At 33.5% G+C, this 27,747-nt stretch overlaps 1 protein-coding gene across 1 annotated transcript; it reads left to right on the top strand.

The window, feature by feature from the left end:
* The first annotated feature begins 127 nt into the window (after positions 1-127).
* On the top strand, positions 128-27,279 carry LOC149072386 (sphingosine-1-phosphate phosphatase 2-like). Its single transcript, XM_089246437.1, has 3 exons — positions 128-766; positions 14,206-14,295; positions 20,237-27,279. Exons 1-3 carry the CDS (start codon positions 215-217, stop codon positions 20,804-20,806), a joined length of 1,212 nt encoding a protein of 403 aa, XP_089102563.1. The 5' UTR covers positions 128-214; the 3' UTR covers positions 20,807-27,279.
* Positions 27,280-27,747: the final 468 nt, after the last annotated feature.

The raw sequence follows: 27,747 nt of genomic DNA, 5'->3' as shown, positions 1-27,747 counted from the left end.
CCACAATAGATAGCAGCACATTTTCCGGAATGTGTGCGAAAAATTTAGTCGAAAGGGAAATTTTTGAGGGAAATTTTGCTCGGAGAGGTTACCATCTTTGCCCGGGTGATAAAATTCAGTCGAGTCAAGTCACGATAGGAAGTTGCTTGGCGATTCAAATTCGAGTTACTCGTGGAGCTGTGCCTTTTCGTATACCATTAGAAATCGTGAAAATATGGTTTCTAGAAGTGCCTTCATGAAGGCCATGAAGTGTTTGCAGGACTCGAACCTGGTCTACGCCTTTCAAGAGTATTTTGGTGTGGAGCGGATAGATGGATGTTCGGATAATGTGTTCAATGGCAACCCCATTCCATCCAATGATCGTGTTGAGAAACGTGCTCAAAACGGAGAATCAAGTCCTCCTCCAAACCTCAATGTTCCTCAAGATGTCAAGAAGCCAAGTTACATTATCAAGAGCAAGTTCTGGTATTATTTATTTAGTTTTGGAACTAGTCTGGGATATGAGCTGTTTTATGCCACCTTTTTTTCCTATTGGGCATGGAATTTGAACACGGCTATCTGCCGTCGAGTGGTCAATGTATGGGTTTTCATTATGTACATTGGACAAGCTCTGAAAGATATCATTTGTTGGCCCAGGCCATCATCGCCACCCGCTGTCCACATGGAGCCAAAGTATGTTCAAGAGTATGGTATGCCATCTACACATGCGATGGTCAGTTTCGCTCTCCCATTTTCCATCTTGTATTTCAGCTATCAGCGATATCAAGTAAGTTATGTCGGCTTGGTGACTAGGGTAGGGTGCACGCTGGTGCGATACTGTGAGTGATGCACCATGCAATTCGACACCTATTGGTAAAAAAAAAACCTGAAATTCCAGTTTTTAACCAATCCATGTTGAATTGTATGCTGCATCACTTACAGTATTACAACAGTGTGGAATACGTCTTATTGTGTTTTTCCTATTTAAGTTATTGGAGCTCAGATTGCGTAAGTAAGTTTGTGGCGAGTTTGGTGGTGATTATTATTTTTTTTTTTTTTTTTGTCGTCCAGATTAGGGCTTAACAAATTGAAAACAAATTTAGGCGCTAGCAAAATTTCATTGCTGCCAGTAATATTTTTCCCAAAGAAAGTTAATGTAAAGTAGTATATATTTTTACTTGTCCAGGACCAAGGGATCCCTTTACATACTAGCTGACATGCTATAATTTCAGATAATTTTGTGCTGTCCTTCGACTTCAATTAAGTTATACATAAAAAAATATTAGGTGTCAGTTCTGTAATTTTTAGTTGCCATGGCCACCTGGTCTAGATTACGTCGTCATTTTGGCTTTTTCAAAAGTTTTCATTACGACAATGTTTTAAAACCAACATGATAGCTTATTAGCATATTTATTTTAGTGCAATTTTCATGAATATTTTTCAGTTGATGAAAAAACATTTTTGTCACCAATAGATTACCTTGGTTTCTTACCCAAAACGTGCCAGTAATATGGTTTCAAACAGCGATCAGCATAAGAAATTTGATTGCCGTTGGTTTTGCCAGAACAGGTAATCCCAATCCAATTGGTTTAGTGAATCCCATGGCCAACACTTTTTTATAATTCCATAATTCCTTTCTTGTGATGTTCTCGCTATTGTTTTTGTGTTCCAATTCTGGATAACTTTTGGTTGCTGTCTTAAACTTATGATGTTGGAGATTGGAGAAATTGTTTCATCAGGGGATCAAAACCTTGGCTCAAATTAGAAATTGTCAATGTGGGACAACCTTACTTACGTAATTTTAGCAATCATTGGATAAGATTTCATAATTTTTTTTCTAGCTCATGTTTTTCAGTCATGATTTCGAAAGAGTAGAAAGCTCTGTGAATAGTGGTAGCAGTTGCACCAACTGCCATCCTGGTCAACAAACACTCCCTAACAACTGTGATTTGGCCACGTGTAGGGTTTCTAAATTCCCAACATTTTGAAGCCATCAGGATTGGGAAATTTGATTTCTTAAATTCTTGAATTCCCGAAATCACGTACGGAACAGCTTCGGTGTAATCCACCACTTGGCGACTATTGGCGACTTTTTTCGCTGCCAAACACGGCCAATGAATAGTTGCCAAGGCCGTCTACTGATGCTACGGACTCCGAAAAATAAAAATCTCGTGCATAGAAAACTTAATAGTAATTAAAAAACCAACAAACATAATAAAAATATCATTTTCTAGACAAAATACTAGAAAAATATAACAGTATAAACATAAATAATCTCTGGATTCCAAATCATTCCCCCAGTAAAAAATACTCTCTCTGGTTTTTGAAAGTTTCTGACATCCTGGTATTTCTTAACAACGATAAAGACAGAAGGCATGACAACAAATGATAACAAAACATAACTGAACAATACAACCTAACCTGACCTGTCAACAGGAGAAGGAAATAATCCATGGCAACTGATGCTCTGGGAAAAAAACAAAACCAAATGGAACAGTTTTTTTATTTCCGAAGACGCAGCCAAACAAAGAAGGAGCCCATTTGAAAACCCTGCGGAACTAGCACCACCAGCACAGAACAGATGGTTGTATCAAATATTCTAGAATTCCAGAAAGAAAATGGTAGCTAGCGCCACTTGGATGGAAAGAATGCTAGAGATATTGCAACCCAGCGCCAATATGTTGGACTTGCCGACTTATCACCAGAAAAGAAGTCTCCACAGGAAGTGACGGATTGTAACCAACCTAACCTGACTCCAGAGCTCCTCCTGAGCTCCATCTCAAAACTTTTTAATCTTAACATATTTCATTTATTTGCCGCAGACAATTTCAATTACACAGTTATCACTTAAACTTGACTCCCAATTTTTTTTTTAGACTGCTAATAAGAAAACATCCACAAAATGTTGATTCTTTAGTAGAATTTTCTTTTTTTGTGGTGCTTTGCTAGCTGGCTATGTCAAATCCGCTGTTCGTAATGTCTGTAAAAAAAGACTGGGAGGGGAAAGCTGTGATTACTCAAAACATTAAGTTAACAATTGAACACATCAAGTCTGGGGAACAACCCCAGAATTGATTTCCTATCAATATTGATAAATTCTCAATATACGGATTACCGTGTTTTGGCGACTCTATCACCAAACTCCTTGGTGACTGATGAAGATAACAACCACTTACTTTTTTTTTCAAGCAACCAGTGTTTAAGCTACAGTCGCATTTTTTGCAAAATGCGAAAAAAGTAGTAGCCACTTTCGTAAAAATGCATACAGGAGGTACGAAATGAGCAGACATCCATCAATCATTGCATTAGCATTGTAGCATTTTGCTAAAGCTTTTTTCCCCATTTTCGTTTTTTTTGCGAAAGGAATTTTTTATCCAGCTTAAACCCTGCAAGCAAGCAACCTGTTGTACTTAAGAAGGGGGATATCATGCTCTGTGGAAGACCTCTTATGACAATAACCATGGTTTAGAAGAGAAAGGAAACGCACACAAAGAACAAACAAAAAACTCTCACAAAACAACCAAAAAATAATCGGCAGAAATTTTCATTTTTATCACATTTTATATTCTTGTGGTATATTTTGATGGTATATCTTTAAATGGCATAAGATGATGGTGTAAGTGGTTTTTTTCAAGTCTCATAAAAGTGGCCTGAATATATATATATATATATATTTTTTCATATGACGTATCTTAGTTATTTAAAGTTATATACAGAAGCCAAAATTTCTCATTCTTACCACATTTTCTAACCTTTGGCTACATTCTGATGCTCTCTCTATATATATATATTTACCAAATTCATGAATAAGGATTGTATCATAAATCTAAATGTAGTGGTGTATTATCTCACAGGGTTTCTTTTTCTCTTCACAAAGCAGCAGCAACAGTAGTGATACCATCATGCTAGGGGCAGGTGGTCCTATAATCCAATAAAGACCCCAGCTGTCCCTAAAGGACAAAGACTAGTGTACTATAGTTCATTTCAGGTTAACTTTGCAGTGAACGGGAAGCTACGAGGGAACCGCATCACTCGTTGCTATGGGAACGAAAGCCTCTTAACCAATGTATCGATGTGCGGCCTTGGTAAGGTATGGTCGATTCTCGCCAATCTCACTGAGAAAAATCTTTACGTGTAACGTAATGAGTGTAAAAAAATTGCACAGTAAATTAGTAATAATCATAGAATTAAAAAAAAACCACTACCAATATTTTCAGAAATTAAAAGTGAGATTTTTTAAATCTTTTTTTTTTTTTTTTGATTAGAAAGTATTTTAAAATTTAGAAAAATAATTATCTTACATCAGCGCGTCACTTGCTCTTCATTGATATGCCGTAAGTAACACTAAAAATTTCGGAAAACATAGTAATATTTTTCTGCAATACTTCCCTTAGCTGAAATTTATTTGTAAAAAAAATTCCAAACAATAATATGAAAGCAACGGATAATTTTAAAATACTGTATATACTAACCATGGCTCTCAAAAGCTTGGGGATTTCTAATTGTTTTCTTCAATTTATATTTAAAAAAATTCACGTTAAATAAAACTTTTGAAGTCAATCAAAAAAAAAATTAAGAACAGATTAATTCTGTTTTCACGTGAAAATGCAGGAATAGCACCAAATAATAATGCGGAAAGGTTTAGAAATTTTTTACTCACTTTTCTTGCCGAAATTTCTGTTGCTCACCCAGCCCCCTTTCCCGGAAAGGTATAACGTCGATGACACTTGTTTTCACGACAGTTTTAGTCTTTTGTTACGGTTCATGTACCGCTCATGTGGTTATTATGGATGATTCTTATGGAGTTTTCTTTACAGCGAGTATTCAGGAATGGAAGAGCCAGAGAACGTTTTAGCGTATAAAGAGAGATAACTGTCACATAAAACATGAAACTAAGCCTAACAAACTGTGACCCCCCCCCCTCACTTATTTTATTTGAAGAGAAACTAAAAGCAAGGACATCTGGAGAAACGGGTGGCCCTACTGGGTGGAACATGGCGTTCGTGTGAGTGAGACGCGACTCGTGTCAACAATCCCAGTGATCGGCAGTAGGGGATTCAGCATCCACTACTCTCCCAAGAAAAGACGGCAAGAAATAAATAATTAAAAAAAAAGAGGATCTAAAACCAAAACTTCTGCACCCATAGAGACCCTCTCAAGATAGTATCGGCGCTCTCGTGGAAGAGAAACACTTCCTGTTATCTATAAGTGAATATCTGAATTCGCTAAAGCCTATGTTCGGGAGAAAAAAAAACTGATTGGATATTCGTATTGATGTAAACCTATAACAGCATGTAAAACTGAATGAAAAATTGTATCGTTATGGAAAATTCAACGGAATGGGCTATGTAAAATATGTATGTATAGGCCTATTCAGTATATAACTGGGTGTAACAAAAAAAGCATGACAGTGATATTGGCGGAGAAAATTTCTAGGATATCGCGCCAGAATGTTGTTGCCGTTGCTGTGGATTTTCGGTAATAGTAACCAATATTTTTTCTAATTTAAAAATTGTGAACGAATAAACATCGGTTCAAAACCATATTTTTTCAGTATTTTTTTCAAAACCATAAGAAAAATTGAAATATTCTGTGTAAAGAATCACCGTAAACCTCCGATGTATGAAGTATATTTTGCGGCGAAGGAATACACTCTATACCTTTCTCTTCACTGCAAAGTTAACCTGAAACAAACTATAGTAGTTACACATTACCTCAGACATTTTCATTTTCTTTTCCCATAAGAAGTAGCACATCTCCTTCTGTATATCTCTCAGTTTTAATATTTGATAGTTGTTTTTTTTATACTTTCACTGTTAGGCCCAGTTAATAAGGGTTCTGCTGTATAGTAGTAGTAACAGATTTATGAAAAATAATCAGCTATATACAGGGTGATTATAATTAAAGTTTTGATTCCAAAACTACAATAAGAACTGGTCAGAATGACTTGAAAATTTGCGTGGATACTCCTGAAAGCAATGGAAATTTTTTCGCAAAAGAAAAAAAGTGTAAGTAATGCAAAATGTGCAAGTAGATGATGCTGTACTTGACCAGCAGTATAATCTATTTTGTACAACCACATCATTTCGGCACTTCCACAGCATCAGTGTGTGGATAGAGCAACTTCTATCAAGATGCACATTGCAATACTAGTAAAGCAAGCAGCTGCTGAAAACCCATTTTGACAATAACAGGATTGCATGACACCTGGCTGGCCATCAGTTCACGTGACCTTAACCCTTGCAACTTCTGGCTGTGGGGGTACCTCAAAATGTTATGAACAGTGGTTGGATTGCAAACTTTGGTGAATTGCAAGCTTCAGAGCATCCCCTATATGTTAGAACTTCCTCAGGAATATTAACGTGGGGTCGCATTTGGTTTAATAAAGGTGAATTTCAAGTGCATCCACATCATGACCATGGCATACTCTGATCTGTTGTTGAACAAGAATTTTTGTGCTTTCACCTCATAACCAGAACACGGTGGACAACATATTTAACATTTCTTGAGTAAGTTGTAGTTATTTGTTCAATTACTTCACTCTTTTTGTGATGTTTCCATGAATTATGAAATCATGTAATGCTATAATTGAGTTATTTTGCCATGACTGGCTATTGTTTCCATTCTGCAAGCAAATTTCCCATGTGTTGGATGATGTCATTAATTTTACATTTTAAAGTCTTTTTTTTTTTTTTTACTCCTTTACTTAATAAAATTATATTTCTTCAGGAATATTTGTCAATTTGCAAGTCATTCTGACAATCGTTCTTTTTTTTACAGTGTTTTGAAATCAGAACCTTAGTTATAATCGCCCTGTATATCGTAAGCCATCGTTAGTTAATCTGCATTCTTTATGCTTCATTAAATACATTATATTCACCTAATTTTTATTATAGTTTTTGCAAAATAGCTTCTTAATTAAGCATTCTGAAAGTAACTGGAGAAAACATCTTTTATATTATATGATTAATAAGAATTTTCAAACATGAAGTAATCCATTGAGTTAAGCAAAAAATAATCAAATTGTAAAATTTGGTTTTTGTTAAAATATAAGAAATTTATTGATTAATTAAATATGGGAATAGTGTTAATTATATTAATAAACATTTTATTTTAATTAATTATTAGAAGTTTGAATGATTTTTCAGAAATTTTATTGTTTTTAATGTTAATACTATTTAAAACAAAAAAAACCCGGTTTAAATCAAAAAAACCTGGTTTAAACCAAAAAAAAACGGTTTTTTGGTTTTTTTACCAACCCTGGTTCCTGTGTAATGTACCTGGCACTCCTGATTGCTGCTTTAAACTTTGTTGCAGTTTGACCGAGCTCTGAAAAAACACATAAAATGATATTTTTCCTGTTGCTAATTTAAATTACACAGCATAGAATTTTCTGATTTTCTCCATAATTGTTATGAAATTTAACTTTTTTTTAATTTTTCTTTTTTTGAATGCTCTAATTGAACTGAGCAAAGGGGAAAAAAACATGTCTTGTATCTTTTCTATAGCTTTAATTCCCTATAGCCTATCTTGCCTACCTTGATCTATGCATATATTATATTTTACATGTCCTGACTGATTCAGTTCATCATTGAGCCGAAACTGCTGGAGTTATAAATATTAAATTTGGCCAGAGTTTTAAATTATAATGTAGAGATTAAGAAGGGTTTTTTTTTTCAAATTCAACCCGTAAGTGGGGTCACGAGGGGTGCACCAGAACCTAGGGACTGAGGTCATTTCAGTCCCCCCAATAAATTTTGTAAGAGGACCGAGCCCCCAAATAATTTCTGAAAAAACAATGTGCGATACACCTTCCCTCTTCTGCATACGTGCATGAGTCACGTATATACAGGACGACCAGCAAGTTTCAGCCCTCTTGATGTTGGTGCCTCTGCTGAAAAAGGATTTTTCGAAATTCAATCTCTAAAAAGGTCACAAGGGGAATTTTCAGATTACAAAATCCATGCGAGCAAAACCGCAGGTAACACCTAGTAGCTTCATAATTATGCTGATCAAATGGTTATACATCACTCTTGTAAAAATGATTCATACACACGTGTACAAAGTAATATAAGAATTTCTCCAAATTTTGTTTTAGGATCTTCAAGTGCCCAATTTTCTTTGTCCATCATATTCACCACTAAGCTATTTATTGCTAAATCACAGTTGTTAGTATTCTCTATAAATAACTTGAGAATAATTCTTATTTTTGATAAGAATTTTTATTCTCTAGTAATTTATAAGTGTCCTATATTCTCTCAAGAATATTCTCCTCCCATCAAGAAGATAGGAATACTAAAGTTTGTAGCCCACAATATTAAAGTTTGAAAGCAAGAAAATTAAACCAACTTGGCTGAATTACATAACTTTTAAAGAAATATGAGTGATACACAGAATTTTTAAGTGTGTGTACATTGAAGAAAACAACAGTTCTATAGACCTATCTTCTTAGAATGAAGATAATTATATAAGAATTGCTTCCTTTATCAATCAACTTTAGTTTAATTTTTTGTTTTGAACTTATTTCTGAAAATGTATCTAATTTTAAAATTTTTTTTAAGGTTTTAATCTGTTTTTTTTCTCTAAAATCTTCATAACCAAACTTTTAAAACTTATCATGACCAATAAAATATTTTGAGAATATTCTCGAACTAAAAGTTGTCGTTAGGGGAGGGGGGGGGAAGATGATTGTCAAAAATTGCTTTGTTGTAAATGTTTCAGGCAATGAAAGAAAATTAGTAAAAAAAATTCATTATTTAAAAGAGAGATTGATAGGATTTCTCTTATTCTTGATTATTCCTATTCTCGATTATTCTCTAATTTTTACATATAGGAGTATATTCTCGGAATATTCTCATTCTCCTAGAATATTATCACCTGAAATTTAAAAAATTAGTTCCTGGAGAAAAAAAAACGAGAAAAAATTGTCTCAAGTAGGAAATTCATACATTTTCTCCATGCTCGCAACTTGCAGTTCTTGTTTACGATTGATGCAGTTTTTTTTTATGGTGGAATATACAAGATAATACAGAATGTCGGATAAACGAGACTCTACAAAATTTTGAGAAGTTGGCAATGCACATATAGAAGGTAATGGTGCCATCTCAGATATTCCAAAGACAAATCCGATGATACTCAATGAATGTTAATGTCTTTCAGTTCGGACACAAAGCATACAGCCCACATTCGTGACAAAATTGTTTTATTCCATGTCTCAAAAGTTTGCGACACAAATAGACAACATTGGTATCCTCTATTAGCTATTCCAAGAACAAATATGATGAAAACAAATTTCATTATGTCTGTATCTCACGTAAAGGTAGGCCCAAAGAACGTATTCATGTTGAAACTTTCGGCCATGTGTATGGCACAGCTTACCCCAATTTTTTTTCAAATACCAATTGATTTTGACCAAAATTCGGAAAGAAACTTGTTACTTTCCTTCTTATTATGACTATTGCTATGATACTTTTCTATGGCTTTATACAATTTAATTTGCCTTGTGATAAATGTCCTGTGTGGTTTGTTTTGAATACTTTGACAGCACGTTGCTTTATCAAAAGAAATAAACTGCTTGTGTTTGAAGGCAAAAAAAACAGTATTCACCCATGGATTATTGGCATTAAGCATTTTTTGAAACTGGCAATAATATATATATATGCAGGGTGATTCAGAAAAGATGAGAAACTTTAAGAGGGGATAGTACACATCATTACAAACAATTGTCATCAAAGAATGTGTGGTCTAACATGAAACGCAAGTGTTAAAACAGCATTACTGTTGAAATTTATTGAAGAAAAAGAACACCATGCATGCATGCAAATGTAATCTGAGGAAGAAGAAACCATATATACAAAACTGTGTCTCAGTGAATAATAGGCGTGTATGCCAGCCCTGTGAAGTTATTCCATCGTGCAACCATTGTAACATACGGGATAATGGCGCACTTTAGTAATACTGAAAAAGCAGGCATGCATCTCATTTACAGAGCTGCAAACTTAAGTACCACAGAGACAGGCGTATGTACGATGAGCGTTTTTCCCAAAGGCGGTTGTCCAATCTGAAAACATTTGTGCGCTTGTATTGGCAGCTGTGCAAAACGGGATCCTTTCTTGTTTCCCGGTCTGATGCAGGTCGTACAAGGACTGCCAGAACAGCAGGTGTGGAATGCAAGATTTTGTAGATCATCCAACTACAAGCACACGAGCTGTGGGCTGTAGCCTTGATGTGCCACGATATGTTGCACCCTGTAGTACGTGTGCATTTCATTTTAGACCATGCATTCTTTGAAAAAAATTTTTGTGTGTACTACCACCTCTTACAGTTTTCCCATCTTTTCTGAATCACCCTGTATTAGACTACAGGTATAAAGTTGTGACCAGTCTGTAAAAATATAAGATGCAACACGATAGTTGAGATTCCATTTCTAAATCATGGCTAAGTTTTTATCTGCAGTCTCCCAAAAATCAGCTTAGTTTGGATACGCATGGTATTCTGATCAACCAAACAATTCTCTCTTGATTGTCATATATCATCTCTATAATAATTCTATGATTATATTTAAATTTGAGGAATTTGCATTTTCACAAAAAACTGCATAACTCTGCATTCTCGTAACTTTGGGTAGCATAAGTCGGTATTGCTGTATGTTCTGTCTACCTCAGTATTATCACACTTTCTGAATTTCATGAGTAGCAAAAAGAAAATATCTCGTATAGAGTGGGAGCGCAATCTTTGTTTCAAGATGTATCCAGTGTCAAATTTCTTTATAGGCTAGACAAGCTGCAACCTAGAGCCCACAGTCTGAAGAGGGTCTCAAAAATCTTTTTTCGAGAAAGATTTTTTTTTTCTGGAAAAGAAGATGAAAAGGAAGATAGATATATAGATAGTATAAAAAAAATAGATGTATCAAATAGTATATAAAAATTAATAGATAAGAGAGTATGCAGATTTCTTTTCACCCTCACCTTATGTGCTCTCTTTTGCTCTTACATATATATAGTAGAAAGATATATTGTATGGGGGGGAAGGGAGAATCACATTAATAGGAGTACAGAAAGAAGTGAAAGAAAAACAGCTTCAGTTAATGGGGTTACAATAAAGCTTTGAAATGGTGAGGAAAGAAAACAATTGAATTTATTCCACTGACATTTAGACGAAATATTTCATCTGTGATCATAAAGGGGTTAACTATGTTTATCGCTGCAACAAGGTAGGGGGAAGGTAGTCATTCTGGTGCCGAAATCTTTTCTGCCGAATTCTTCACAAATCACTTTTTCAACATAACACTTACTTCACCACACACTAACTTCGGCCATATCGCTGTACACAATTTACTGCCGTTAACAAGTTGGAAATGAAAGCATCTATCTGTAGTCGTCGCTCGTTAGGGAAAATATCTAGTTATCTATATTCTTCCCTGGGATCAAACCTGGAACCTGACGCAACCTTCATGGTGGTAGATGAGCATCTTACCACCATGTTACTCAGGCACTAAACATTACACTGGTGCATCACAATATGTGCTTGTCCTAGCTAACCAAGTATCTAGTTGCACCTGTGACTGTTAAATGACATACATTGTTGGGTGATTTACAAGTTACTATTAAGTTTGACTATCGCTAGATGGTGACATAATTCTGCTGTGATTTTATTTTTAATGGAATTGTATTTTGTGTGATTTTATTTTTTCAATCTGGATTTTATGTATAAATATATTTATTTTATTTTCAATGTAAATATGTAATAATATGAAATATTTAGATAGCTCTTATATATATTTTAAATAGTATCTATTTATATAACAGGTGCATAGGTAATATTGTATGACATTTTACTGGCAAACCATTGATCTTAGAGGTATACTTCCAATTAGAAAAAATATCCAAATAACATGAAGCACTCAAATAAAGAAATTAACTTTTTATACAATTCCTGTGTGTGTGTGCTCAAAAACCCAATTAGAAAGTTGTTGCCCAGTCTCTCCTGATGCCAACTAAAAAAATTCCATATTTTGTAGTGTCATATCTCTGAGATATATGAAAAACAGGAGAAAGTTGGGGAAAACACAGCATTAAATTTGGGAAAACCATTTTACTTGCATCATTTAATGCTGTTTTTTTCCCAAATTTCCTGATTTCAAATTCTAATATCCCAGTGAATATTTCACTAAGAAACATGGAATTTTTTCACTTATAATCGGAGAGGCGGCAACAACTTTCTAGTTGGGTTTGTGGGGCACGGGGACTGTATAAAAAGTTAATTTTTTCATTTTAATAATTATGCAACCCCTTGTAACATGAATGACATATTTTAGTACTACACGTTATTTGGATATATTTTTTAATTGGAAGTATGCCTCTAGTATCAAAGATTTGCCAGTGAAATGTCATACGTCCTGTTACCTATGCACCCTGTATATTGTCAAGAATGTAGAATCTATTTTGGGCCTCTCTGTGTGGGGAGTTTAGTTTTGAAAGGGAGAGGAAGCTGTCTTTGTGATAAGTTGCAGAAGAAAGGTCCTGTTATGAATAAAGTACTGTCGCTTATTGGTTGACTCCATTTACACTCATGTCCATAAATTGAGGATAATGCCAGCTCCAGCAAATAAAGGTTCAGAAATAAAACAAACGTTATTTATTCATAAAGCCCATTTATTAAACAAAAGATAAAGAACAAAAACGATGGTGTATGTATGATACCATTTATAAAAACTACGATTTTTGCTCCCTCGAGCAATTGTAAAAAATATCTCCTTTACAAAAACTTACTATTGCATGGTTGGTATGATGGTTAATACATTGTATGTCTCCCATGCGATGAAATACAGTCCGTACAACGCCTAGGAAGCTGAGTATCAAATTATCGATCTGATCTTGGGGATGATCACTCCACTCAGCAAGCAATGCTCTCCAAAGTTCCGGTACACATGTAGGAGGTGGTTGATGGGCTGTAACTCGTCGGCCATGCATGTCCCACACATGCTATATCGGATTCAAGTCAGGTGAGAATGCTGGCCATTCCATACGGGTTATATCCTCAGATTCAAGGTATTCGTTTACTATGTTTGCTCTGTGAGGATGGGCGTTGTCATCCATAAATACAAATTCTGCGCCCATAGCACCCCTAAACAAACGTACATGTTGTTCCAGAATGATGTCCCGATAAATATGGGCTTTCGTGGTTCCGGTTTGAACATGCAGATCTGTTCTGGAACCCAGTATAATTCCACCCCAAACGAGCAATGCTGCACCACCGTAATGGTGTCGTTCAATGATGTTGTCTTGGTGGTAACGGGTACCTGGCATTCTCCATATGAAAGTCTGACGTGAATCAGACTGCAAGCTAAACCTGGACTCGTCGGAAAACATCACACAAGCCCACTGTGACTATGTCCACATTGCATGTTCTCTACTCCGGTCTAATCGCTGCCGACAGTGAGTTGCCGTGAGTGGAACACATCTGACAGGCCTGCAAGCATATAGACCAACATCTCCCAAACGTCTGTACACGGTTTGCCTTGTAACTGTGGTACCCGTGGCTGCAGATAGCTGACAAGACAGGTCGGATGCTGTGCTCCGTCTACTTCTTTTGGCAGTTACTGCCAAATACCGGTCTTCATTCGGCATTGTAACTCGAGGGCAACCTGCACTGTAACGTCTACTGACATTTCTGTTATCTTGGAATCGTTGCCAAAGCCTAGAGATGACACTTTGGGCAATTCCAAGTTCCTCGGATACTTCCATCTGAGTACGCCCACATTCCAGGCGGCCGATAATTCTACCGCGTAAAAAATCATCCATATGCGTCCTCTGCATCATAACTATTCGCTTATGGCACTGAGCGCCTTACAGAACTCTTGTGAGCAATTTTACTTTGCCACCATTCCTTATATAACCCTTCTTACACTCTTGTCATTGTGACGTACTATTGGCATCATCTGGTGGCTTCCTGAAATTTGCATATCATTCTTGCAGATGTGTGTGATAATTCTACAGGTGAAATTTTTACTTTAGATTTCGATTTCCGTGTGATTCTGAATTATCCTTAATTTATGGACATGAGTGTATCTCTAATTGAATAGCTGCAATATATCGGCCTCTGTTAGAGGATAAAACCTGTACATGAAAATTAATTTTTCACGTTTTGTTTTCTGAATTATAGTTATGTGAGATATATTGTGATTTGATTATTTTGAGAAATTGTTTTTTCCCCTCCAATTTTCAGTTCTCCTTGTCTCTTGGTTTACTGGTTGCTGTTGTTTGGTGTACTCTTGTCTGTTGCAGTCGCTTATACATGGGAATGCATACTATTTTGGTAATTGACATTTAATATCTTGTTCTATCTTCTGTATATATGTACAGGGTATACATAATTAAAGTTCTGGTATTAACAACTGTCAACAGCCCTAACCAAGCTTTTTTAAACACAACTGGGTGGGGTGTTTGGCCCACCAGTAAACATCTGAACTGTTTAATTTTGTGCTACGACCTATTGTTTTTCTGCAAATGATTGACTCCTGCCACACTGTTAGAGATGCGAGTGATGTGCTATAATGCGTCAAATACCGGAAATTTTGGAAAAGGACACATAAAAAATTTGGTTCATGCATCCCAAATGGCTTGTTCTTTCCTAGTGAAAAGGTCCTTTTTTTTCTTGGAAAGAAGAAAAAGAGAAAACTCTCTCCCAACCTTTTGCACCGTCTATTGTGATCACACGACCTTGAAGTGCAAATGGAGCATTTTACTGTATTGATATTCTCGCGGGTTGTTGAATAATATGGCGCAGACCTGCCCAAACTCTCCAGATTTTTCGTCCTTCCTCCCGTTCTCTGAATTTTGACAGAAAATTTGGTTTTCTGCGAGCTTTCACATTTTCATGACGTCAATGACTACTGCCGCTGTTAGGGAAAATGCCCATAGATGCAGTGCCATCTTAACGCATGGGCCCACCCAGGCACCTCAAAAAGAAGAGGGGCCTCAGAAAATTTAAAAGTAAATTTTTCGAAAATTTGCCAGGTAGGGCCTCAGAAAAATCACTTGGTCTGGGATATGTGCTGTTCTTTGAGACAGGCTTGCATAGAGGGCAGCAGCCGTGCTCATTCCCATGAATATCAAATAAGCTTTAAAAACAATGTTTTTTAACATTTAATTACAAATAATCTTACCAGGATGTGCAATATATAATTTTCCAATAAAGAGCACATATTAAAACATTGTTTCAATTACAACACAAAATTGGTAATCTGAGTATAAAAAAATTATATCTTATAGTATAATTAATACATGTTTACACAAAATAATTGTATTGCATAATGGTTTTATGGAAAAAATGTATTGGCTAATGATCAGCTTTTTCAAGTTTTCTCCACAAGTTGGTTTCATACGTGCAACACATTTTTCTAATTAATGGATAATATATTTAATTATAAAGTATATTATGTCACATGTAACAAAAGTGTAAAAGTATTTATGAATCATCATGTGACTGTTGTATGGTTGAGACTTGCCCTGTGCAATAAGGCCAATGCTGCTGGGAGACATTAGATATAATGGCCAATTGAAATGCTTAGAAAATTTTTTAATCAAAGTCACAATGATTGAAAAAAAATCTCCATGAGATGGATAGAGACATACTTGATATAATTAGAAATTTTAAGTTGCGTAAACAGTTCAAATATTTAATGACGCATCTGAAACCCATTTCTATTGCACTCAATGTATAAGCTGCAGAGAGATTGTGCAAGTAGTGCTGATTCTTGTCATGAATGGATAGGCCTTTTTTACAAAATTCTGGCTTGACGCCTTATTTCTAAGTCATAAAATTAAGATATGAAGATGCTATTCTTCCCTATTATTTGTTTGCAAGTTTTATTGATCCTGAATATTAAGATGAAAGATAAAATTCTGAGCAGCAATAGGTGTGTGGTAAGAAACTGTGCCAAAATATAGTAACCTGATATTTTTTAAACTGCATGTGCAAACACTTACTTCAGTTGTACTGTTCAGTCCTTTTAATCCATTAAATATGGTGGGAAAGAATGTATTAAATATCCAAAATTATGAAAAATTTGTGATGAAATTCTAAATTGTCCCGCAGATTCGGCAGGTTTAAAAAGAATTCCATATATATTTTGATTTATCCACTCAACTTAGGAATATCCTAATGGCTGCCATAACAAAACCTGTTTTGTTATGGCAGCCATTAGGATATGCCATAACAAAACAGGTTTTGTTATGGTGTGTGTTCATGTTCTGTTGCACTGAGAACTGATAAAAGGAAGAATTTTAATTTTAAAACATTTCTTGTCAATAAAAGTAATTTAAAGTTTATACATGAATAAAGGACTTAATATTAAATATAAAACTAATAAAACCTTTCAAAATAGGTACTCCAGGTATATTAACATTAGAGTTGATAAAATCCTCTAGTAACAGCAGTAAATTATGATTACATGATTATGAAGTAATTTTTTATAAATTAGTTTCTTCCATTTAGTGGAAAAAACCTACTTCTTTTAGCAAGTTTTTCCATGGTTTTATTTTGCTGCTTTTCCAACTCGGAAGAAACTTCCTAACCCTTGACAGAGCGACATACCTGAAGAAAAACTAGACATCTCAATGCTTTTTTAAACAGTCCTTTTCAAATTCTGCAGGACTAAAAAAAATTCACATCTTTTGCATTCATTCTAAGCTGAAAAATTAATTATAGCATACAACTGTTAAAAAAACTTTTTCATTTTTGTACAGAATTGTACTGATAAAGATTTTGATATTTTCTGATATTGTAATCATTATTTGTAATCTTTTTCTAATGATCTTTAAAATGCAGTGGAATCCCATTATAACGAACTCCAAGAGACCATAGAAATCACTTCGTTATAACGAAATTCCAGGTTATTTAAAAATTTCCCTATGTAAACGTATCCAAGGGATTAGAAAAGTGTTAGTTATTTTCGCTATGACTGTATTTGTTAAAACGGGATTCGACTGTAAAATGAAATTTTCTTTTTTCAGTAGTACAAAAGAGATTAGTGTTGTGTAATAAATAAATAATGTTTAATTGTTTTGTGACCTTGACAAAATTATTTTCAACTTCTCCATTAGATTAAAGTTAGATAAATGAACTGTAAACTTTTTGTGAAATTTCTCCAGGTCTAATGAAAAGCTTTAGCTAGATATGACTAGTCAGTCTTTGGTCAAAAGACTGACATAATTTTTTTTTTTTTAATTGATCTTATATGTGCATAGTTAATTATAGGCCTAATTCAAATTTCAAACGGGGAAGAAACTGCTCACCTGTGCAAAAAACTGATGCAGTTATTTTGCATATATAATTAAATTTAGTATATATATATATATATATTTATTTATTAAAGCATAAATTCTTATGATAAAAATTATTGAAGGAAACTAGTTTTCCTTGAAAACTAGTTTCTTCTGTTCTGGAGAAACCTATCTTGGTGGTTCCCGTTTCAAAAGAAACTATCCAACCCTGATTTCAGGTGTCAAAGCTTCAAAGACCAACAAAAGAAAGACTCTGGAATATACAGCATGCGCAGTATTTTACTGGTCAACCATTAATCCTAGAGGCATACTTCCAATTAGAAAGAGTATCCAAATAACGTGTAGAATGCAGATAAGTCATTCAGGTTTCAAAGGGGTTGTATAGTTATTAAAGTAAAAAAATTAACTTTTTATATGGACTCCCTGTGCCCAAAGCCCAATAACTGGGTGTATTATGTAATTCTTTATTGTTGTCCTCCAGTGATTTAACTTGGGAAAACTTAAATTTAACCTGGAGTGCACGGGATTATTGTACTTTCACAATCAATGTATAGCCTTGGGGAAGGAAAAAAGTTTTCCACTACTCGTGTGCTGTATACTACCCCTGTTATTTTTTTTATTAGAGATCCAATTGTGTAATTAGTTGTTTTAGACTAACAGTCCACCAATGATTTCAAATGCTGTTTGGGATCCATGTCTGCGTCTGGTGTAAGAAAATTAGTCTTCATTAGAGGTACAATGGACAGCCTACAATACCTGAAGATAAGGCCCGTTTACACGAGGCAAGTGCTTTAGTTGTAACTTAATTTTTAGTTGCCAAGTACGATACAATGTATGCAGACGATAAGGGCTGTTTACACGGCTTTAGTTAGCAAGTGATTTAGTTGGTAAGTGAATACGAACAGTTCTATTTTTTCTGGTTAAGTAGACCTATGCGCATGCGCCAGTGGGCGTGACCTGCTGCACTGGAGGGGTCTTTTTTTTCCTCTCTCACGAAGGGGTTTATTTTGATCTCAAGCGTGAACCTGTTCATACTCCGTCGTCTCCTGAAGTTTCGCTAGAATTCCGCAGAAATATTGGATGGTGAGGTGGCCAGAGGACACAAGCTTCAAGTTTGTTGAAAAATATCTTCGCCATGAATGTTTGTTGAACTATTGAAATGAAAATTACCTTAACAAACAAGCTAAAAATTATTAGATGTTGGAAAAAGCTATGGAATATTCTGTTGACGTGATGTCAGGAGTTGAAAAAAATTGAAGATTCAGAAATATATATCAGGTGGGGAGGATTTATATATTAAAAACTGGAGGGGGGGTTTCGAATATTTCTCTCGTCCAGAACGAATTTGCTGCCATCTGTTGTAAAAATAAATGATCCAATATTTAACATAAAGATGTCATCTCTATAGATTAAATTAAAAAATAATAGTGATTTCGAAAATTTGGAAATAATTTTTGTTTAATGAATTTTTATTATTTAATTTTTAACCCTTAGAATTTCCTACGAATGCCAAGAATCTTCTCCCGTATTTTCGGCTTACATAATTCATAATTGATCTCTTCAACTTCGATTAAAATATCATATAATCGATATTTACAACTTGGAGGAGAAATAAAGAAATCTTATATTTCTTCTCGATGACTTACATAAGTTTATAGTATGTTGTGTATTCTTTTTTCCCCTGTGGCGTCATCTCTCGCCCCCCTTACGTGACCTCCTGATGCGTGGGTGGCAGAGGCGAAAAAAGGGACAAGTGAACTGTTTCCCTTGCGTGACCTACTTCTTGCTCAGTGTGTTGCTCTCGCGCAAGTGATATAGTTTCTCCTTTTTTATTGAATAAATTTATTTAAGTGAATAAATTTATATTCTTTAAAAAAAATATCATATAATGGGGCTGTGATCACAGCATTCGTAAGTTCTACCTGATCATCTTCCTCCATTGTTACGAAAGCTATGAGCTTTAAAAAAAGCACTTCTCTGAATGCCAGATAAATAAAAAATTATTACTATTATACTCCCGCGCGTTGCGTCTGTCTCTCTCCGTGGATTTGAGTATTGAAGCGTGCATGCGCTAACTGCGCTCACCTCCATAAAAATTATCCAATGAGCGCCTACTTACAACTTATCGTGTGGACAGTTTCAAGAAGAATCGGTAAGTTAAAATTAAGTTGCCAACTAAAGCACTTGCCTCGTGTAAACGGGCCTATATTGCAAGAAAATTTCTCAAGCATATGTTTAAATTTGCAAGCATTAGGACTTGGAAACCGGTGGATCTTTTTTTCCAACAGGACAATGATCCAAAGCATATGCATGGATTGCAAAGGAATGGTTCCTGTATAAGATGCCTAAACAACTTCATTCACCTCCCCAGTCACCACACTTGAATCCCATCAAGAATTTATGGGACGAACTTGAGAAAAGGGTTCGAAATAATATTTCCTACAGAAAATATTTTATGGAAGCATTGACAAAAGGATGATCTGTAATAATGCCAGATATCACCAAAAATTTTGTTCAGTCAATACCTAAGATTGCAGGTGGTAATCAACTTTAATATTATATTGTAGAGGCCCACAAAGTATTAAATTATTTTATGTAAAAATTGTGCATATTTGTTTTTCTGTGGTGTATGTAAACTTCTGTGATATGTATATTTTAAATGAAAGTATTTTCTAATTACGTATGAATTTGGTATGTTTTTATATCAAAAAAGTAACTAGTTACTTTTCGGATAAGGGTATATGAAATAAATACAGGTGTATGTTGAGTGTTTTGTTTAAAATTTCTTCATTCTCAAATCCTTAAGTTTTAAAAAAAAATGTACTTTTAATAATTGGATGTACACTTTTGTGACTGACTGTATATGGGACAGACCGATTGGGTCCCCTGCATGTTATGTTTTCGTGCTATTATCTTTATTTTGTATTTTATTTGTATTCATGTATGTTTTTTTACAATAAAATGTCTTTCAGGATATCATTGGTGGCCTTCTATTGTCTCCAGTATTGATGCTGATATATCTACCTCTAGCAGATGTTGTCGACCAATTTCAGATGAAAAACAACTATTCACCTCTTCTAACCATTTTGATAATGGCGATTTTACAGATTTTGTACCCAAAAAGCGGATCTTACACTCCTGCCAGAGGTGATACTTCTGTAATTATGGGTACTGGAACAGGATTTGCTATAGGAACTTGGTTCAACTTTCATGTGGGTGTAATTCAAGGTGGCCCTATTTTATCTTCAACTCAGATAATGTGGCCAGGCTGCAGGTTTATTGTTACTTCTGTTCTGAGAATGGCTATAGGCCTATCTTGTATTGTTATTGCTCGCACTTTATTTAAACCTGGCCTGTATAAAGTGGTTTGTTATATTTTTGGACTGGATCCAAATGATGCTCGTTGTAGGCAAAAAGCAAAGGTTGAGATGCCTTCTAAGTTCATGACTTATGTTGTCATAGGTTTCGTCATTGTATCAGTTGCTCCTCATGTATTCAAACTTTTCAATGTTGAAAGAGTTAGTATGTATGTTGAAAGTTGAAATTTTCTTCTTTCATGGAGTCAAATGTTGCTATCTTTGGAAGATAGGCAGTTGCAAAAATAGTTCCTGGTTTTTAATCACACATATGTAAGAGTTAAGGTAAAATTGTATTGATATTTTTTAGAGCTTCGTTAATTTTACAGATTATATTTATTGGTACAGTAGATGCATATGGAAATAATGCATCGTTGTTTGACTTCTTGAATGAAAGTAATTGAACTCAGATGCACTTGTGAGCTAAATGAAAAAAAAGGTAGTTTAAGAAAATCTTATATTACTTGCATTTCCTAAAAGAAAGTATGATTTAAAATTGATAGAGCTTAGAATGTGATATATTGTCACAATTTTTTATAATTTGCATGAATATATATATATCACAAGCTTTTAAAGCTTTTTAATGAACCAAAATAAGTGTGTTCTAAACATTTAATTTAAATTGAGGTTTTCTAGAATCTGTGCAATGCATTGAGGAAAAAAAGCATACCCCCACACACACACATTATCTATTATGTCCATCCTTCAAAATAACATTTTTTTTTAAATGTGAGACAGTGCTTACTTTGAGAAATAGTTTATCAAGTGATTCTTGAGTTTAGCTGATTAGTGCATTTGGAACTCGTACTTTTTACTTTTTTTCAAAAGAAATGAAGTGCAATCATTTTTATAAATACGTCTTTTTTTTCTTTCATTTGATTATTTATTTATCTTTCCGTATTTCATTTTTTGATTTTTCATTTCATGCAGTCATTCAAACATGTGATATTTAAAACAAGGATATACCAGTGTTTTTTTTTTTTTTTTTAATATCTTTTAATGTGTATCGTGTGTATGTATATCTTCATAGTCAAAATATTTGGCTTAAGATTGAAGGCTTAAAATTAGAAAAGCTCTTACGTATGCATTCATAATAAATGTACCATTACATTGGGTTTTTTTTTTTTTTCAACTGCAAAATAGTATATAGTGCTTACTTGTGGAGGCTTCTCCATTTAACAAGATCAATTACTTTATATTATGATCAAATATTTTAGAACAAACTTGGATGTTTTTATGCAAATGCGGCTTATATAAATAAATTATTTAATTGGACATTGGTTTTTTTTTTTTTTAATCTATTGATTTCAGCTGGGTTCAGGAATTTTCATTTTCAACTGGCACACTTCTTTATGAAATATGTGTAGATCGGTGATTCCCAACGTGGGGCCTGTTTAAGGATGAGTTTTTCTTTTAAGACTTAAGACTTTTCAGATTACCCATTATTTCATATTAATACTAATTTTTTAAGCAATTCTTTGGTAACTTCTTTCTGAGTACTGTCCTTTCATTCTTTTATTTTTCTCTTCCAGTGTGTTTTTTGGAAGCTTTATACCTAAGGTTCTTAATGTTTTTTTAGCCCCGACCTAAAGCCAACATGATCTACTATGGGGGACCCATGGTTAGAAAATAATGAAGCCATTTGTGAAATATGTGTGTTGATAACAGGACTGTAAGCTTATTTGCATGAACCATGTCAAAAGCCCTGGGTATGGGTCACAACCCATAGATTAATTACTCTTGCCTCAAACCAAGTAAATGACTCTTAAAATAATCTCTTTTCAAATAAGATTACAAGTCATGGAGTGGGGGACGAGCCCTGAGCAGCAATCTTGACAGTGTGGCAAAATTTAAGAATGAAAAGCAAAAAGAACAATTTTTACTTCAGTTTCATAGTAATTTATTTTCTTATGTTTTTGAAGTTTCACAGTGGGAAAAGGCGATGTTTCTTCTGATGAAATTTTCACAATCTTGATAGAAAAGACATCAAGATTTTAGAGATGCTTTGGTGGGGCATGTCTTAAAAAAAGTGAGAACTACTGGTCTAGATAGACTTGATTAACTCAAATGGTGACACTCCATATGTATTTCAATAACTTTGTTAAAGAAAAATTTTATTAACACACACAATACATAAAACACATTAAATACAATATGACACATATACGAACAACATACATGATCCACTTTTGTTGCACCTAAGGGATCAGTGCGATCCATCCAAGGCAAACTATATAAAATATTTGTGTTGGTGGCAAACACATCCATAAAGCAGAGTGAAGAAAGTAACCTTCAGCATGATTTAATTGAATGATAAAAGCAAAAATTATAAGTTACAAATGTTTGTTATCTGCTTGATTATGCTTTTTAACAAAATTAACATGTTATAGTTTTGTAATATTTATCTGAATATTTTGAAAGAATATCCGTTTCCAATTGTGATCTTTTCCATGACTTAGTGCCCAAACAAAAGAATGAATGAATACAGGCATCCCTCGCTTTGCATGATAAATTGGTTCTGCTAGTCATGTAAGACGAAATCGTGTAAACTGAGTTGAATTTAACATGGGAAAGATAGTGATAGTGGTTGGTTTTCTTCAGAAGGATTTAAAAAATCAAACCCAATGCAAAAGAACCCTTTTTAATGAATTACATTATTCAAACTTATGAATTCTGTAAATTTAGGCAATATGAATGAATTTTTTCTGTCTTCACTACTTTTGATTGATTAGAATGAGTGCGGATGTTCTCTTCCCTCAAGAGCCTGGTATTCTAGGCTGATAACTCTTTTTAATGAAATGGTTGAGATTCAGCAGCACTTTTCATCTCCTTATAAAAAATTTAGTTGCAAAGCCATAGAATTCCACATTTCTTGTAAATATGAAAATTCTAGTTTCACTAAAACTCCTTTTTCGAGTAAATTTCTCATGGCATTGTCAATGTGTTACCAAACGTTGTTCCTCAGTGAGATCTGGAGAGAGTTGTATCTAAGAATTTTTCTCAGCTACATCATCAAATCCAACGTATTTCGTCATCAAAGGATTTAACTACATTATATCTTCAATTTGCAAGCCCATTTCTGGGATTAAACTCCAAGCCAAATTACAGGTTGGAATTCTTAAAATTAACTTTACGCAGTTTTGCTATAACACAATTTTTTTTAAAGCAAAGATACCTGTATTTGTTCCTTATTTAATGTTTCATGAATGGTGGAATATCATTTACTGACTGAACCCATGCTTATATATATAATAGACTAATAATTATTACAGATATGTATTAAAACCTCATTTGAGTATTTTATTATCCTCTGATAAACAAGTACAAATGAAACACATTTAACTGTGATGTATCTAGTGAATGTTTATCCGTGTGTATTGTCAAATATCTCCTTCCTATGCCAGTCACATCAAAACTCAGGTATATACTAAGATTTTTTTTAATTCCAATTTGACAATTTTAGCACAAATGTTTTGTGAGCAGCTGTCTAATAATGCTGTAAATATGCTATCATTTGTTGTGTGTGTTTTTTTTAATTCCTTTAAAAAATATTTTACCGTTTTCTATTCTGATGTATGTTTATTGAGGGTGTAAAAATATTCATATTTGAAACATACACACAGGATGAGTAAAAGATGCATTTATGTGCAATTAAAAATTGGTTTTCTATTTCATGTGAAGCATGTGTATTTGTCATTATATATTTGGCAAGTTAAATTTCTAAGTTGACATTGTTTACAAAATTAATACTGAAATTTAAATTAGTTCTAATGAGAATGAACAAACAATTATTTTTGTATTTCCTGTGAGTGTCTCAAAAGGGAAAATGATGCACACTGACTAATGTGGAAATTTTTTTTTATTTTGTAAAATTCAATATACTCTTATCAAAAGTTAGTTCATTAAATTGAAAACTTCTGTGTTGAAAATTTTTTTTAGTCTTACTGATTTTTTTTTTTTAATTTATAATTTGCGTTTTAAAAATGTAACTAATGCATACAGCATTTATGTTTTAGTGAAGCTTTGAATTGTTCGCATTGATTTTATTCAAACACAAGTTATCTTCCCCCCTCCTTTTATTTTCAATTTTATAAAACCTAGGTTTTTTTTTAAGAATTTGTGTAGGAACATTCCATGTTATATGTGTAAGCAAACACTGCTTTTTTTCTGCTCCTTTTTATGTTCTTGTTTGGTATTATATCTTGTAAGTTTATTTGTTACATTTATAAGGCCATCTGTGTATTGTACTGAAATATTTATCCCATTGTGTTTGTAATTTTTTGTTCTGTAAACTTGGAAATATTTTTGAGATGTATATTAGGGTGGGTCAAAAAAACCAATATTGTGGTGACCATGATCTAATAACACAATCTAATGCACAGAAAATTTGGCCCATCATAGACTGAAGATATTAACTGAAATTTCATGTATTGATTCTGCACTGATTAGTGCAGAAATTTTAGAATTAAAATACTCATCACAGACTATCTTCTGAATTTCAGATTTTTGGAAAATTTTAAAGTAAATCTTGTTTTAAAGCAGATGTTCAGATATTTTACATGGTTAGAGAACAGATTTTGATAAAATTTTGCCCATTTCTTAGCATGACGGATCACCTTATCTACAGTCACTGCAATCTAAGTTTTTGGACCCACCTAGATATTATATACTCTAAAGCTCATTGTTTGTGCTGTTTTATCCAAAACAGATTTTTTTTTTTTTTAATTATTAATTTGTGCCAAAATAAGTTTGTTTCATATTTCCTTGATGTGTTTTTGGAGGTTTCTAGATCTCTCTTTTTTTTTTTTTTTTTTCTGCTTTCATTCAGTCATTTTTGTATCACTATAGAGTTGTTTATTATGGCAAAGTTCTTTGTCTAATGTAGCATTTGGTAATAAAATAATATTCTGAATTTCTTTAGGTGACCTTAAAATGTGTAAAAACTTTCATGTTTTGAAAGATTAATTTAATTTGGTTAAGATATATTTGTTTTGATTAAATTTTTTTCTGTATACATGTTCTTATTGCACTTCTCATCTGTAAATTGTTGTAGCCCATAATATGTGTAGAATCAGCTGATGAAATGGTTTTTCTTTAAAGATATATTCTCAAGCAAAACAATATCAGAGGTAAAATACTAGTTTAGATGACCAAAATAGTCTTTTTTTTTTTCTCTAGAAAATGCCACTTTCAGATATATTTTCATGTTGAAAATTCTGTTAAAGTTGATACAGGAGCAAAAACTCAAGATGAGAGTTAGTTCGAAATTGTCCTGATATGGTTTTTTTTTTCAAAGACTACTAAACTTTTGATCTGACACTTTTCATCCAGAAATTTTAATTCTAGGCATATAAAGTATTTTAGAAAAAAAAATTTTAGAGGTTCTCAAACACTACATAATTTTTTTTAAAAATTCAACATTTCTTAGAGTGTTAAATATAAAAAAAATTGTTTGCTTCTGATGTTTTCTTATGGTAAATGCTACAACTGAGAAAGAAAAATTAGAAAACTAACTAAAAAATTTACTTTTTTTTTCTGCCATAATCAGATAAAAGATGGCATGAAATGAGATGGCTGCTATATGGGTTACTGCTTGATGTTCCCTCTATCCTATTATTTGGCATCACGTGGGGAAATGGTAAAAATCTGAAATAATTTGATAAAATATTGGATGAATTATTTTACATTATCTATAAATTTGTTCTGAAATTTTTTCCTGTTATATTGGGATCTTGAACAAGTTTTTCTATTCAGAGTATGCAAGAATCTAAACAGGATTCTTTACCATTTGGAAGCATTGTTACATATTTTATTATTTTCCTCTTACTGGGTCTTTTCACATACTATGCTTACTATGTTAAAAGCGCACACATAATAGTTATCCTCTGTTCAAACATTCATGAACTTGTGTGATTACCATATTGGAATTTTATTATAGTTTCTATGTAAAAATCTGAACTGATCTTAAACTAATTTATGCCAGTTGTGGAACTTGAATTATACCATTTCTCTCAAAAACAAATCCAACAAAAAAAAAGGTGAAAATCATGAAAGTTGCACAGACTATTGGGCACTTGTTATATTCATTTTATTTTTGTAGTTTGACTTGCGTATTACTTCAGTAACTTGAAATTTATCAGTATTCTTTCATTTGGCAACATCTAGTGAATTTCCATCCTTCTTAAATGGTTTTTTTTTCATGAAATACATTTAATTCATACAGCTGTTTGCATGGAAATTCATTTAGTTTACATTTCTTTGTAACAGAAAATAAATTTGTTTCTCCACTAAAACTTTTTTATTTTTTGCTTCGTTGAAGTATGAATTATCTATCCTGAGCATTACCAGGTGTATTTCCAGTGGTTAACACAAATTAACTATTAATAAACCATATTTTGGTGTTAATTTTTGAGATTAATTTTAGTTTAAAAAAATAATTGTGTAGAACCAAAATCTTTTGAGCATATTTGTACTATGAGCTAAGTTTACGTTATGTAACAATTTCCCTACTCTAAATAGAATGGGCTTTTCTATACTTCTCCAGAAAATTCATGTTCTTTTTAAGATGTGCGAAAAGTTTCTTTTATGGTAGTTTTTTACAGTGGTTAGCACATCAGCCTCTCGTGAGAGAAGAAAAGAAGGGTTGTGTGTGTTTGGAATCTGCTATAAAATGTAAGTTTCTGTTTAGTCAGCCTTTGCATACATTATTACTTCTGTTTATTTTGATACTTATTTATATAGTAGCATCTTATGTCAAAATATGAAAAATTAGATAAAAATATTATGGCCACACCCCCCCCCCCCTTATGTAAAAGGCAGATTTATTGTTTTGCTGCCACCTCCAGTTCTAATTTTCTTGACCACCCATTTCTGAAATTGCCCCTCTAGGCTATAGCAACCCCCCCCCCAAGTACAAAACAAATACAAAATCAGAAGCCACAAACAAATTGCTCAACAAAGTGGCCAGGGGGAAAAAATAGAGAAATATTGAAAAAGTCCATAAAAAAAATATGGTTATTGCCTACAGCAATAAATCAGCAAAAACAAAACTAAAATATACTGCCCATAAAATTATGGTTGTCATTCATTTAAATATGGATAGCTTCTCTTACTCCCACCCAGCTTAT

The sequence above is a fragment of the Pholcus phalangioides genome, unplaced genomic scaffold, assembly GCF_987345545.1.
Source record: "Pholcus phalangioides strain wild (caught in Gottingen) unplaced genomic scaffold, Ppha-v1.0 ptg000017l_1, whole genome shotgun sequence".
Classification (NCBI taxonomy): Eukaryota; Metazoa; Arthropoda; class Arachnida; order Araneae; family Pholcidae; genus Pholcus; species Pholcus phalangioides.
The sequence above is the reverse complement of the archived record's forward strand: the minus strand, read 5'-3'. Positions and strand labels throughout refer to the sequence as shown.

What these genes read in the sequence shown, in the direction of transcription:
- LOC149072386 (XM_089246437.1), top strand. Translation starts at nt 215, where the DNA reads ATGGTTTCTAGAAGTGCCTTCATGAAGGCCATGAAGTGTTTGCAGGAC. An exon ending in TCAGCTATCAGCGATATCAA is followed by an intron (nt 767 to 14,205) that starts GTAAGTTATGTC and finishes TCCAATTTTCAG; the next exon opens with TTCTCCTTGTCTCTTGGTTT. An exon ending in TGGGAATGCATACTATTTTG is followed by an intron (nt 14,296 to 20,236) that starts GTAATTGACATT and finishes AATGTCTTTCAG; the next exon opens with GATATCATTGGTGGCCTTCT.